We start from the raw sequence: 12696 nt of genomic DNA, 5'->3' as shown, positions 1-12696 counted from the left end.
TTTGTGGAAACATGTGCTCTCTCTACACTGGTTCATCTAGGGCCTCTCCTTTCTCATCGCCTCCACTATTGTTTCCTTTTATCACCTTTGGACTTTCCATCAGCTCCCTTGAATTCTTTGATTTATTCTCTTTCAACACCTTCTTATCTTCCAACTCTCTGTCCACCCCTGCCAGAGAGTTGCCTCCCCAACCCAGCTACTCAACCCAACTATGAGCTTTACGCTCCCTGCCCTGATAGGGGACTCTCAAGGATCTTAGGAAACCCAAAAGTAATCACCCGGAGCTGACAAGACTGCCTGGAAACAAAGGTTATTTTATGCACTCAGACGGGCTTTGGACATACCCAGATAGCCCTTTGGTGCAGTCTGACTCACCCAAATTTTAGTCCACAGCCTCTATAAGATTACATATTAAGTCCAAAGAAAATCTTAAAAGTCTCCTCCACAAAGACCGATGAAAACTCTTAGCCTTCATATTGAACAGGTAACCTCAACTTGCTTTCATAATCTTTGCTAGCCCACAACATGCTAGTAAATGACAGTTCATATTTATTTGCTTCCTACTTTTCTCCGAGAAACAGAAGTTACTTATGGTTAAAAAGTATAATCAATGCATATAAATGAAACGTCTAGAAACAATAAGGTCAGAGAAAAACAACCATGTATGCAACATGTGCAAGGTATGTAGCATGTGATTTTGTTAAGCAAGAAGAGAGTATTTTTTTCCTAAAGTGAAATGACTGATTATTCTGGAAGGAAGATGAGGAAAAATGTAGGACAAAATCTGAAGGGACAGAGAAAGTTGTAGAAAGTTTGTGGAACAGGAATTTTGTGTCATGTGATCAAAGAGGACTATGATTCAATGGGTTTATTTATAAGCTTTTTAAAAATGAGCTTTAGTATCAACAGTATATTAGTGGAAAACTAAAGTTCATTTTTCTCTTCATTAAAATGACAAAATTTTCTTGGATTATTGATTTGTTCTTTTTTTTTAAAAATTTTTTAAACATTTATTTATTTTTGAGACAGAGAGAGACAGAGCATGAACGGGGGAGGGTCAGAGAGAGAGAGGGAGACACAGAATCGGAAACAGGCTCCAGGCTCTGAGCTGTCAGCACAGAGCCCGATGCGGGGCTCGAAACCCACAGACCGCGAGATCATGACCTGAGCCGAAGTTGGCCACTTCACCAACTGAGCCACCCAGGTGCCCCCTGGTTTTTTCTTAATAAGAGATTGCAAAAGCCTTTTCTTTACCTTCTGAGTAATTCAGGTAAGCAACAATGATTCTGTGTTACCAGAGTAATTTCCTGTGTTTACAGTGATTTTCTCATGTCCTTGATTATTTAAGAATCATCTCACTTTTGAAAGAACCAGTCTTTTACAATCACGTTACCTCCTATATTTATTTTTGAAATCTTTCACTGCCACTTCGGTTAAATAGGTAGCCAAGCACTGTTTCAATGACCCATGATCCTATTTAACCAAGCGTTCAAAATGTTTTCACATTTTTGACAACCTTTGATTTTTTGCCTTGCACCACTCAAACCCTAAATGAAATCTTGAACTCGGATGGACATGAAAATCTCACATTTGTTCCCTCTTAATATCTAAAGAAAGACATAGGTTTATTTGATACACTGAGTTGCATAAAAAGCATCATCAAATAAGAAGAGATGCTTAACCTGCCAGAAGTTATTTGTAGGGGTCAAATGTTATTAACATAAATATTTCAGTAACTGTATCAAGTCACGAGAAATCAGTATAATGTCCGTCATAATTCCAGTTATTGCTCGAAAATGATGTATGCCACAGAAACAACTCAATTCCTTTGTTAAGTGAACTCTCCTCAGATCTTTAACCATGGCTCTTTGAAGCTTTTTATCATTTAAAGAGAGGTGTTTCACTATCAGGTTTCCCTGAAGTGTGTGTCATCAGTGACAGGCTAAAGTGCTTGTCTTCAACAAAAAGGGACTATCACAGAGACCCACAGAAAGCACTATTCCAGGGACTCTAGGGTGCAAGCTTCTGCAGCTTTGCTTAAATAACTTCAACACCACACCACTGGGGCTGAGTCGGGATTTCCAGAACTCCAGGGAAGAAGCTGATGGGTTTATCAAACTGCTGGCCTGAGATCCAGCAAAACAGCAATCAATTACATAGAATTGAATGAACTGATGAAGGACGACTTGATTAAAGCTTTCGTTTAGAATATTGCTGATGGTTTAGTGTTCTATTTTTTAAATGTTTATTTATTTTGAGAGAGAGAGAGAGAGAGAGAGAGAGAGCGAGAGCAAGCGAGCATGAGCAGAGGGAGGGGCAGAGAGGAGAGAGAGAATCCCAAGCAGGCTACATGCTGTTAGTGCAACACCTGACATGGGCCTCAATCCCACGAACCATGGGATCAAGAATTCGGCCAAAATCAAGAGTCAGATGCTTAACTGACTGAGCCACCCTGGCGCCCCCTGTTTTCTTGATATAAGGACTTCGTTTTTCGTTTTTGTTTTTTTTTTTCCCGGAAGCTATCTCTGTGTCAGCTCTGTGTCATGCTATTGAGTATTTTCATGACAATATAATTATTTGGACAGACTTAGTAAGAATCTATCTTTCTTGTAACCAGACATAATGGAGAAAATTGATGATATAACCAAGGCTTTGACTGGTAGGTCATATCTGAGAATGATGTACATAAAATCAGATATGACCAGACACTTTTAAGGAACCACAGTAAACTTTGTGGAAATAACACTTACAAAGCCCTCGTGGGGAAACTAGCCTGGTACTTGGCTTATGGGATGTCTAGTCTTACTGGCAAAAAAGGAGGGTCACTTCCTGACAGGCTCAGGAAACAGATATTTTGAGGGCTTTGAGAATAGAAAACTTCATCCCAACCTAGAGGTACTGTAGGTAAAGTCTGATGGCAAGTTCTTGGCTTCTAATCTTTTAAAAGTCATATCTGAGATTTTTTATAAAAACTTAGGCCAAAACAAAGTTTCAAAGGCCTGTGTCATCAACTACTATCCTTGTCTCACCTGCATAAACAGAGTCCAGCTTTACTGGGTAAACAAGAATAGTCTTACTGGGAGTACCTTTGATCAAAAGGGAGGTGACTGTACAGAAACAAAAATTACGTTTCAATAGAAAACCGTAGCACACACATGTGGGTTATCAGATTATTTCGCATTTCCTTGTAAATTACAGGGTAGTGTTACCTATATCAAATTGGACTGTCTTACACATTTTGTCTGTCCTTATCCAATTTTCTATTCCTTTCGTTTCCTTCAGTATCTGGCTACAACTCTCCAAACTAATGTTCCCACTTTTTCTCTTGTGCTCCTGACTTGGCATCACTGAGAACTAAAAGCTGACTACCCAGATCCCGATCGAGATTCTAGATGGTCCTATAGTTGAACTTTCCTCTCAGGCTCTAAAGGAATCCTGAGAGCTGAAGCTGGACAACTTGATATCTCCTTCAAAGGACTCATCAGCACAGCGCACTATGTACGGACAACCTTCCTGCCCAGAGCTGCTATATGGGCCACTCAGGAAGTTTATCAGAATTCCCACAGCTTTTATGCTCTGCTCCAGGAAATAACTATGACTGTGGACAATCTTATAAAACCCCTCTGATGTCTGTGCTGTCACCCAGAACATTCAAAATGTGATAAAATGGCCACTGCCTTTATCACTTTACCGTCTAAAGACGTTTCCAGCCCAACCTTTAGGAATCTTCCTAATTGGCTGCCCTCTGGATTCAGAAACTGGGTTTATAGTCTGCTCCAATCATTAATCTTTGTTTTTCTTCTCACTGCCATAGCAAATACCCCTCATTAAATACCTGATTGCTCATACCATCCAGCAAAATCCTCTACCATGAAGTTTCAGACTCAGCTCGAGTAGTCCTTGAACAACAGAAAGTTTCAGAAATAATTGACACGAAGTAGCTTTCCTCAGCTGTTCACTAGGAAACCTGGTTTCCCTTGGACAAAAGAGGGGACTAATGAAGATGGCCTTAACATTCTTCTTAAGGTTGACGAAAGAATTAGGCTGGTTTCTTCCTAATTATAGGCCTGAACTCTCTTTCTTTAGTGTATTTACTTCAGAAAACTTTCCATCGTAAATTCCTTTTTCTGCCTAAGAGTTAAATTTTCTACAACTTAGGAATGTCTTCCTCAAATACCTGGGAGCCATGCCATTGAAATAGATCAGGAAGGCTCCATGTCTGCCAGTCTCAAGAGGAGGGAGGAGAGTAGCCTATGTTCAGTAAGTGACAATGAGCAAACATAGATGACCAAATCACAATGACCAATGTCCCCACCAATGTCCTCCACTACTTTGACACTAGCTCACCCCAATGATTAAAATCTTTCCTGTCTTTGTTTCAGTGGAGTTGACTTCAGTCATGAATAAAGTCTTCCTTGTCTATTAAGTTATCCGGTGCCATACATGTGTATATATATATATATATATGTACACATATACATGTACATATATATGTATATATACACATACATATGTATATACATACGTATATATGTATATACGTATGTATATACATACACATATACATATATACACATACATATATATATACATACATATACATATACACACACACACACACACACACGTATGGCACCGGATAACATATATATATATATATATATATATATATATATATATATATATATGTTATGTGTATATATATATACATATGTAATATACATACATATAATATATATATTATGTATGTATATATAATATATATACATATTATATATACACACATGTATAACCAGATAACTTATATATATCTATTATGTATATATATGTATGTATATGTACATATGTATGTAGATACATACGTATGTACATATATATACATATACATACATATATATATGATTTTATTTTATTTTTCTTTGTTTTTACAACACAGCAACATGAGCACATGCGGAGAAAGGGAAGGTTTTGGTGCTCATGTCGTTCACGTGGTACTTTATCCTTCAGTCACTCCAGGTGTGTCCCTTGGTAGTTTTCTGTGTGGATTTGACATTATGGGCAATTAAGTTGCTTACATGGGAAGGAAGAGCCAGCTTACCAGTATGTGATGTTATTTATAGACCATAGAAGCAAAGTCATTCTTGAGGGGAAGAAAAAAAACCCTCCTTGTTTTCAATGTGAAAGTATTTCAGTCAGTAAGACTTAACATAAAATTATGTGTCCCCGTCTCTCATATATTAATAAAAAGTTTAGAAAGCAGTAGTTAGGCAGTTTTATGTCAGATAAATAGCATACCTACAGCTCATTATTGAAAGCATTAATTAAAGATTAAAAACATAAGACGTCTTAGAGAAATTTTACGTGGTCCCTGGTTCTTAGCATTCAATTATCATTTCTGAAATCTGAAATCAACATATTTTATGTCTGAATTGTGAGTACATTTGAAAATGCAAAGTCAAAGGCGTGCCTTCTAGCGGGCTGACTGAAGGGAAAGGGCTGTGATTACGCCTCATTTTCACCCTCTACATCACGATCTCATTGATTATGTTCCTCAGCTTGCTAAGGGTTCTGTGAGGTGATTTTCAAGATGAATATTGCTATTTGCAGGATTTCCTGAATAGGAATATTTCAGGAGTAAATTGCACAAACCAAGCGATGTGCAGTCAATTTTCACTCCAGCATAAACAATGCATTAGAACAGAGCCCTTAAGGCTTTTTTTATTTGGGTTTCATTACACAGCTAGCTGCATTGCATCAATAAGCATGAAGTGCCAAGCAGGCAAAACTGAGGCTCACAGAGGGTAGTACATATTTTTCTAACAGGTGCTCCGAGTTTGACTAGAGAAAACAAATGACCTGGATGTCAAGGCCTTAGGCTCCTTGTTTCAGAGGTAGCCATGGCTGCTGTGGACAAAGAAAATGTCTTTAAAGTTAGGAAATGGAGGCTCCTCGCACATCGACTTTCTTGGCATTAACTGATTCCTAAGATTTTAGCGAAGAGTTTCTTTCTCTGTATTAAAAAATGGGCACGGACTCCACAAAAGCGTTTAAAAACTGCTTTTGGCTTTCAGTAATTGAAAGTGAAGTGAAGCCCATTTTCCCATCTTTCTTTAACTGGAAAAAAAAAGAAGTTTAATCTCTTTAAGTAGGGGGCTGTAGCAGGCTGGACAGCCTAAAATCACATATCTTACAGCAGAATGCTAAGCAATCTTAATAAATCATTTATCAGACGGTGAATTTAGATAGAAGCTAGACAAAGAGGGATAAAGAACTAGGTAAGTTAGTAAATTATTCACATAGGTCACTATTTCCTGATTACCAGCTAGGGGTTTTTGCCTCGGATAGAGCCACACACAAAAGAAAAAGGCTAAGGGCGTATTTTTGAAATCTGCACTCCAGAGGTGAGAAGCTCAGAATATGCACAGAGGACTGAAGCCAAAGACTTTTACCGCCAGGGAAAAAGCAGCTGCCTCTCCCCTCAGTGATTTAGACCAGGCTGCAGGAGGCAAATATCATGACTCCCTGAAACTATGCACAGCAGTGAGAGCACAGCTGACAGGAGCTCTCACTCTAAACTGCAGGGACCTAATTTGGCACAGACCTATGGGCCACGGACAAACAAACGCCCAACGCGAGTTTTTGCTATTTGAGAACCACTGTGGGGGGTTTCGACTGGGAGTAAAGTCACTTTGGTTGCGTCAACAACATCCATTTGTGGTGGCAGATTTTGTTATCCTTTCTATTCAATATATTCCATGCACAGAGATAGCTAATATTGAATATATTTTTCATTACTTTAATGAAGAAGCTCATTTTCACTAAAGGACGCATCAAAAGTAAAGGGATGTTGGGGCGCCTGGGTGGCTCAGTCGGTTGAGCGGCCGACTTCGGCTCAGGTCATGATCTCACGGTCTGTGAGTTCGAGCCCCGCGTCGGGCTCTGTGCTGACAGCTCGGAGCCTGGAGCCTGTTTCAGATTCTGTGTCTCCCTCTCTCTCTAACCCTCCCCCGTTCATGCTCTGTCTCTCTCTGTGTCAAAAATAAATAAAACACGTTAAAAAATTAGAAAAAAAAAGATATTGCAGGACATTTGCAATTCATATCAAACCTCTTTAATTTGAACTACACAATCCATCGTGCCCCTTTCTGCTACCCACCGAAAGATCATATTTGCTCTTTCACTGAGAGGAGAATCTGGCTGAGGTTATCGTCTGTTGGACTAAGTAACTACTTCTTTGTTGAGATTACCGAGTAACGAACAATGAGTATTGTGAGATACAGTTGCACTGGAGAATGGACAGAAGTCAAATCCCTCGGAGGACACCATGTACTAGCAAGATGAAAAAACGGAAAGGATTCCAGAACTGGTGGCTACTCTGAATGATGACGTGGCTTTGCATCCTCCCAGTCTTGTGTCTGTGCCTACACATAACGCGAAGGCAGGGTGGCTAGTGCGGGAGAAGCCACGGCTTAGTGTCAAGACCTCTACCGTGCCGTCATTGTTCCAGCTGTGTCTTTACCTTTACCTGACCCGTATACTTTCTTAAAGCCAGCCGAATTCATTCTGGTAAAGCCTACTGTGACTTGGCCTTAATCGTCAGACTTGAATGGAAGACCGTGACGCTGGATGAGCAGCCTGGGGTTTGCAGGGGTGAAATGACATCTACCTGCGATGTACGTGGCATCATCTGTGCGTGGGGGTGGCTAACAGAATGGTAGATATACATGGCAGGAGAAGGTAAGGTAAGAGTAGCGGAGCGCAGTTTGCAAAATAACTCATTTTAGCTATTTCAACCCCTCTCTTTCCTTAATCTCACTCAAGCCCATCTTTCTTAAACTTTGACTTCTTCTCTAGAATATCCTCACACTTCATTTCGTCCTTGCCTTATCTCCTACCAAAACAGCACCCAGTGGAGATGAAAAACATGAGGTTGTAATAATCCTGGAAAACAAGGGAAATGAAAATTTGGGGTCAGTGAATTAAAAAAAAAAAACCAAAAAACTTGACTCAACATCTTCCTTAACTTATTTAGCCTGAAAGTGCCCACCATTACATTAATCAAGAGGTTGAGATTTCAGTTTAATTGGCTTATTTGATTAGCTACTTAATGTTGTTGACCCAGAGGAGACGCAAAGTAGGACATCAAGTTGGGATAAATCTTTGGAATATGCTCCTGGGAAGAGAGAAAATACAGGGACAATCAATGTGTATAGAGATGCTAAAAGAAGATGGTGGCATCCAATTGGCATGTTGGCCTGGAGCACTAGACTTACCCGTGGCACTTCTTTACCAATTTGGGTGTCTGGTTGCCACCTTTCTTCTTTGATTCAAAAATATAAGTACCTACCATACACTGGGCCCTGAGATGGAGGTGTCGAGAAAGGAGTGGGGTAAGGGAGTAAAGTAAGAAGATGCCCTCTGCATTCAAAGAAGATTTTGATGGGGTACTCAAGTCTGTACAGTTTAAGTGTCCATCAACGTACAAAGGTTATGGGAAATGGATACAGAGGTTTATAAGCAATCCTAAAAGCGTTGTTTACTCTACTGGGGGTATGGAACAAAGTTTTGAAGAAGCAAAGACATGGAATTCAGTCTTGATGGATGTAGAAAACTTCATCATGCCAAATAAGGAGAAAGAAGACATTTAAGGAAGAGAGAAAAGAAGATCAAGAACACAAAACATGGCATGAAACCACATGCATCAAAACATACCATACAATTTGTTGTGGCTAGAATATAAAGGGATGTTGCTGACAGAATGAAAGGATACAGACATCAACTGGAGTCAGCCTGAGGGGGTTTTCTAATGTCTACTAAAGAGACTATACATTATTTGGTAGGCACCTCATCTCCTAATCTCCTAAACAACTTTAGTTTTAGAGAAGGAGTCTACACGTGTACATTAAGTGCAATTAAAGTAGGGATGGGAAGTAGATCATGGTAACAAAACATGATGAAGGCATTCTAGTGAAATGTTTAATGAATAGATTATTGCTAGTAAATGCTGTAAGAAAAAGCAAAAAATGCTAGTCAATTATTATTATCATTATTGTTATTATAACAACAATGATGATTATGATAATGAATCAGTGATATTGCCATTCTTTTGGAAAACAAGATTTAAAGCAAAAAGTCCCTACCTTAATGTCAAACGGTCCTGTTTGATTTGGTTGACTGTAAATTTCCAACTGATTTCTAATCGGAGCCAGCCACAGAAGCAGATGATTTAACTGCTCTTCAAGCTGTCCAAGGTCTTTTATGTGTGCCTCAATTTCTCCTTGTTTCTCAGGCAAATCTCTAGAAACCTGTAAGGAAAAAGAGTAAAACATTCCCATGGTTTAAATAAAAAAGTAAAAAATAAAGTTATTTGCTGTAAAATGTCATCGAAATTTACTGATTTGGGTATTGTAACAAGGTGATATTGATTACTTACATGGGTTACATGTTAGAATTTAATTCATGCGTACACATCATTTATTAATAGTCTTCCCCAAAACTCTGCGCTTCAAAGACAATGAGCCTTTTCTTTTGGAAATTCAAAACACACACTCACACAAATGCATACCCAACTCCAACTCCTACCATTACAGTATATTCTTGAACCACTCATTCACTAAACATAATGGTGCGTTGCATATTAGATGCCAGATATTTGTCTTTACGTTTCCTTCTAACTTTGTTTGATGTTAAGGAGAATTATACAAGGGAATTCTTTTATGAACAAAGAAAAATGTGGAGGTAAGCTATAGTTTAGGGGTCTAAGTATAACGAAGTAAAACAAAATCAGATGACTAGAATGAAAAGAAAAAAAAAGACATTTGGATAAGAGTAGAATAGATCAGCATGACTATAGGCTATTTTTATTAAGGGCTTACAATGTGTCAAACACCATCTTTGCAAGTTTCACATTTACTGCCTTCTTTAATCCATCCGACAATCCTAAGATACGGATACTATTATTATCCCAATTTTATAAATGGATGACGACATTAGGGCTGGGAAACATGAATTAACTTGGGAAGAAGTGTGCTAGATCTTCTGTTCAACACGGAAGTCTAGAGTTAGGCTGCTGGGTTTAAATCTTAGTTCCTGTTCTTTCCGAGCACTTGAGCGAAGTTTTCTTTAACTTTCAATGCCTTCTCTTCAGAATGCAGACAATGACGCTACCCTACCTGCTTCACAGGGTCATTATACAAATTAAATAAAGTAATCCATGTAAATAGCCTAGAGCAATATCCTGCGTAGTAGTGAGGGACAATAAAGTCACTGAATGTTAGTGATAATTGCTCAAGCTCAGGTGTGAGTATCGAGCCAGGATAAGCAAGAATAAAGCCTTTTTCTTCAGACTATCAAGGGCTAAAACAAGTAGGTCCCCAGTAGTAAAGAACATCAACCTGAAATGGCAACTCTTGATTATAGAACTAACACTATTCTAATAACATAACATTATATTATAATATGAACACAAGTGTTACAGTAGACATTATAAAATGCGATGTTATGACAGATAACATTTAAAAATTATGGGGTGCCCGGGTAGCTCGCTTGGTTAAGTGTCCGACTGTGACTCAGGTTATGATCTCACGGCTCGTGAGTTCGAGCCCCGTGTGTGAGCTCTCAGCACAGAGCCTGGACCTACTTCAGATTCTGTTTCTGGCTCGCTCTCTCTCTGTCCCTCTCCCACTCATGAACTCTCTCTCTCTCTCTCTCTCTCTCTCTCAAATATAAATAAACATGGAAAATTATTTTTAAAAAAAATTAAAAAAAGTTTCATTTCCAGTATAGTCAACACTCAGCATAATATTAGCTTCAGGTGTATAATATAGTGATTCAATACTTCGATCCATCACCTGGTGCCCATCACAACAAGAGCTCTCTTTAATCACCATCATCTATTTCACCTACCCCCCCACCCCCCTCCCCTCTGGTAACCACCACTTTGTTCTCTAGACTTAAAGGTCTTTTTCTTGGGTTTTCTCTCTTTTTCCTTTGCTTGTTTGTTTTCTTCCTTAAATTCTACGTATGAGTGAAATCAAATGGTATTTGTCCTTCTCTGACTTATTTCACTTAGCATAATACTCTCTAGCTCCATCTATGTCACCGCAAATGGCAACATTTCATTCTTTTTTATGGCTGAGTAATATTCCAGTGTGTGTGTGTGTGTGTGTGTGTGTGTGTGTGTGTGTGTGTAAGTACACACACATACCACATCTTCTTTATCCATTCATCTCTCAATGGACACATGGACTCTTCCATAATTTGGCTACTGTAAATAATGCTACTATAAACACAGGGGTGCATGTATCCCTCTGAATTAGTGTTTTTGTACTTTTTAGGGGGTAAACACCCAGTAGCACAATTACTGGATGGAAAGGTAATTCTATTTTTAGTTTATTGAGAAACTTCCATACTGTTTTCCAGACTGGCTGCATCACTTTGCATTCTGACCAACAGTGCAACAGGTCTCCTTTTTCTCCACATCCTCACCAATATTATAGGGAATATTTAAAAGGTAAACTAGATAAGCATACTAATATACTAGTGCATCATGTGAATAATGGCCCATACTTTGGAACAACTGTTTCAGATACTTTTAAAAGAGCTAACTAAAGAACATTATGTTCTTTAATTGCACCCAAGAGCTGTGAGGTGAAAAGGAGATACATTAATGGACAAAGTAACTTATCAGTTAATTTATGGGAGAAGGAATTTTATATATGCTGATTATATGTAAACAATATGTATTTTGACATGTATAAATGCATTTTTATATATATTCTGTAACATGCATGTGCATGCATGAGTAAAGGGTTAACATTCAGCCTTTACTGAAGCAGTCCAGCCTGGGACTGACCTTAGGCTCCCAAAGCAATGTTTCCTTGTAATGCTAACTTTAAGATGACTGGGAAATGTTAGGCCTGCCTTGTTTGCTGTATAGAACTGTATCTGCATTGGGGAATTTGTGAATTCGAATGTAACCTGAGGTCTCTATGACTAGAATGATGCAGAAGATGAAAGGGAAATACAGACCGTGGCTTCTATTTAAGGTAAGCTGCAAAGAGCTTGGTTTTTACCCCTGGCAGCCTTTCCCTGTGTGGGCAAGGAGTCAAAAGAAGCGAAGTGTGAAGTTAGCATGCAACGCTTGTCCACGGATAATGAATCATGATGCTGTATTTGCTTTGTTTGACTAGTATCCTGCTATAAAGTCTAGTAAACAAAATATTAGATAAAGGCCTATTTGTATTTCGTGAGTTCTAACCCATAATGACACCTATGGTGATGAATTCTACTTAACATATTTGTGTGTGAGTGTTTGAGTGTGTGTGTGTATGTGTGTGTGTGATAGTTGTGTGTGTGATATCATAAATGTAATTCCATGTATGTAATATATAATGTAATAATGCTTTCAACTTATCTTTTCTAGCATTTATCAGGAAGGTACTAAACAGTTTATTTTTATTGGATCATTTTCTAGTCACAAGTACATGAAAAACACATTTTATAGCTTCAACTTGCAGCATCTAAGGGCCACTAGATTCTGAAGCTAATGGAAATAATAGCCATCATATTTTCTTAAAATCTCTAAAATTGAGCTATGAACTTATTTACATCTGATCACACATAGGCTTCACATTTCAACACAGAAATCTGTATAACTTACAACTAAGACTGTTAGTTTCCTTTTCATATTCCAAA

The 12696-nt window shown here is 38.5% G+C and overlaps 1 protein-coding gene across 12 annotated transcripts in view; it reads right to left on the bottom strand.

Moving 5' to 3' along the window:
- The window catches only part of DMD (dystrophin), a 2113538-nt gene that overhangs the window by 708854 nt on the left and 1391988 nt on the right, over nucleotides 1–12696 (bottom strand). For all 12 annotated transcript variants that reach the window (XM_081792827.1, XM_081792829.1, XM_081792824.1 and 9 more), the window contains one exon: nucleotides 9141–9305. In XM_081792827.1, the coding sequence (XP_081648953.1) occupies nucleotides 9141–9305 (165 nt within the window). The remainder of the gene's footprint in view (nucleotides 1–9140; nucleotides 9306–12696) is intronic.

The sequence above is a fragment of the Panthera onca genome, chromosome X, assembly GCF_046562875.1.
Source record: "Panthera onca isolate mPanOnc1 chromosome X, mPanOnc1 haplotype 2, whole genome shotgun sequence".
Classification (NCBI taxonomy): Eukaryota; Metazoa; Chordata; class Mammalia; order Carnivora; family Felidae; genus Panthera; species Panthera onca.
This window is presented reverse-complemented; position numbering and strand designations above follow the sequence as displayed.